This window comes from Bidens hawaiensis, unplaced genomic scaffold (genome assembly GCF_021521415.1).
Source record: "Bidens hawaiensis isolate Kalapana, Puna unplaced genomic scaffold, B.hawaiensis_p1.1 tig00030502_1, whole genome shotgun sequence".
Lineage (NCBI taxonomy): Eukaryota > Viridiplantae > Streptophyta > Magnoliopsida > Asterales > Asteraceae > Bidens > Bidens hawaiensis.
In genome coordinates this window covers 167,443-170,527 of record NW_027495081.1, presented here as the reverse complement: position 1 = coordinate 170,527, position 3,085 = coordinate 167,443, and the positions used below count along the sequence as shown (strand labels likewise).

At 42.5% G+C, this 3,085-nt stretch overlaps 1 protein-coding gene across 1 annotated transcript; it reads left to right on the top strand.

The window, feature by feature from the left end:
* Nucleotides 1–1,487: 1,487 nt before the first annotated feature.
* On the top strand, nt 1,488–2,838 carry LOC143580493 (protein MIZU-KUSSEI 1-like). Its single transcript, XM_077063495.1, has one exon. It carries the CDS (start codon nt 2,036–2,038, stop codon nt 2,732–2,734), a length of 699 nt encoding a protein of 232 aa, XP_076919610.1. The 5' UTR covers nt 1,488–2,035; the 3' UTR covers nt 2,735–2,838.
* Nucleotides 2,839–3,085: the final 247 nt, after the last annotated feature.

The following is a 3,085-nucleotide window of genomic DNA, read 5'->3' as shown; positions in this document are numbered from 1 at the left end:
GAGGGTTTGCGTCACTATCGGATTCCTCCGAATCATCGTCAAAGTATACAAATTCATCAGCCTGTTGGAGTAAACGTAAGCGTTCATCCAACTCAGCTTGGAATTCTTTTTGACGTGCTTCCGCCCACGCTTTAATTTCATCGAGTGTTTGGCGGGGGAGCCTCGTTCGTTCTCTCTCTAACCGGGTATCGGTGAATCTCAGTGAGCGATTATTTACTGCACTTGCCCCAGCTTGGGTAACTGGGGTAGTGTTCGTAAAATTTACTACACTTGCCCCGGCTTGGGTAACCGGGGTAGTGTTCGTAAAAACTGTGTAGTCGCCGGTATTCCCCCCAGTAGCTGGGGTTGTGGTTACCGGAGTTTCTTTAACTATATTTCCAGAAGTTTGAAAAACTGAAAAGAAATGAAGTTCTAGCTTTTATGCACGGATGGCGCCAATGAAGAAACACTAATGGACCCCGGGCAGATTACGGATAGTCTGGGGGTTAAATAGATGTTTCCCACGAGGGGTTAGACCCGGCAAAGATGGTTCTTCTGATAACCTGCAAAACAGACATCGTGAGCTCGTCACTGAGAAGGGGGGTTCCTCCTTGTGACCACCCTCCGGCGTGAGAATCAGACTAGATTGCTCTTGAATATAAGTATATATTAAGAGATTGCTAGAGCAGATATCAGGTATATAATGTAAGATACAAGATAAGATGAGATGATCATACCATTTGGGGTATTTATAGCCGAAGGTAGGTTTCCAAGAAGGTATAGCCGGCTGAATAGTATTCCTGTTCTACCAACTGTGGCCTACGCACGTGCCATGCTGGTAGTTGGTGGGTAGGTAGCGGCTGACAGTGACCAGGCCTGCTGTGTACTATTCCTTTTCCACCAACTGCCGGCTATGCACGTGGTATGACAGGAGTTGGTGAGTAGGCATTGGCTAATAGTGACATACAGTACAAGAGCATGCTGCTCGCCATACTGTTGTCAATGAGCTGTCGTATCTTTGGTCAGATCTTTTGCCCATACCTCGTCAGGTACAGTACAAAAGATCTTCCCGTATCGTACGGACTGGCTTATTTGGGCGGGAGTATTCCCCCTCCCGCCTTTGTGCGGGATTGTTCCCGGCTTTGCTCATTCCTTCAGGTGACAGCTGAATTATTGAGAGCTAAGTGCCTTGTGCGTGTAGCCTTGCTGCGCGGGTGGCCTTCCCTGATGGCTTGTATCTGCAGCTGCGGGAACAGGCGGAGTACTTCACCATTGGGAGGCATTTCCTGCGGGAACAGCTTGCGTACTGCGCGTAAGGACGTCACGTCTCTGAGCATGGTGGGTCCTGCGGATCCAGTTGGTTTCTGCGCAGACGTCTCTCTTCAAGGTGAGTCCTGCGGGTCCAACTGGGCTCTGCTAAGACCTACCTCTTCACCAAATCATTTTCATATTGAATAGTGATTAAAGATGATCATTGTCACATGCCCAATTTCCATAAAAACCAGGGCCACTATTTTCCTTTCAATGTGGTCCAAACCAACCCTTATCTCTTTCTTACGTTTGGGCCTACTTTATTTCTTTTATCAAAGCTTTAAACTTGGTCACATCAGTCTCTAAGTTAATATAAATCCACCCATAATTACTTCATAAACCTTTTTATTATTTTTAAAACCACTTATACTTAAAAACGTCCAAGAAAATAAATACAAAAATACATATCACAACGTCTTATCACTTCAAATTAAGAATTTTTATATACGACAGATATTCTAGTCGTGTTCGGTTTGACAAGTCCAAGCCAACACAAATAATTTTATGTCGACTTATATATTTTCAATTTGAGTAATTATATTTTTTTTACTTCGTATCAGAAATTATACATGCCTTATGCATATTGAATCACATCAAGAATGCAATCATATAGTTTTTTCATTAATTGTGGTAGCACCATTGCACCAATCCCATCTTTAATAAAAAGATTCAATAGGACCAACTTCTTTTCATCTATATATTTCTAACCTCACCACTTATTCAAAATGTGCATTGTTTTAACACAATGCCTTTAGTTTACTCTAGCCCATTTCACCAAATGGAAAACCCAGCCATAATATCCCTACTACAACACACCACCCGAACCGAAAAGCGGTCCAAGAGCGGCGGCAGCGGGGGGATCCTTCGCATGTTCAAGCTTCTCCCTATGCTAACATCCGGTTGCAAGATGGTGGCATTGTTAGGGCGGCCTAGAAAGCCACTACTAACCGATCATGCCACCACTGGGACCCTATTTGGGTACCGAAGGGGGCGTGTGAGTCTAGCCATCCAGGAGGACCCACACCGCCTCCCAGTTTTTGTGATCGAGCTTCCAATGAGCTCGAGTGAGTTCCAAAAGGAAATGGCGTCGGATATAGTCCGTTTGTCTTTAGAAAGCGAGACCAAAAGTCACAAAAAGAAGGTGTTGGACGAGTTTGTGTGGGCGGTTTATTGTAATGGGAGGAAATACGGGTACTCGATTAGGTGGAAACATATGACTGATGATGAGCTTCATGTTATGCAATCGTTGCGGGGTGTGTCTATGGGAGCGGGAGTGCTTCCTGGGTTGTTGGGTAAGGATTCGGTCGATGGGGAGTTAACTTATATGAGAGCAAGGTTTGAAAGAGTGGCAGGAAGCAAGGATTCTGAAGCTTTTCATATGATCAATCCTGAAGCGGCTGAAAATGGGCAGGAGTTGAGTATTTTCTTTGTAAGAATCCGCTAAAAATATAAAGAAAAAAAGGGATTTATAAATATTATAAGTATATATAGTGATCAAAAGTTATAAAATTTTGTGACAACTATCTAAAGTGTTTTAACTGTTTATAGATATGGTTGTGTTATGATTAAATCGTCTATAATGACACAATCGCGCTTTGTTATGTTTATATAATCGACACGCTAATGAATAATGATCTCATACGCGTGCTTACGAGTGTATAAGGTATCATACACAGTGATCATACCTATAGATATTAATTTGTATATGATTCATGATGTTAGAAAAAGTAATAGCTTTGATTCTTATTGAAGGTTTCAGTTTTGATACAAAAAAACAAAATTGTGAAAAGTTTTC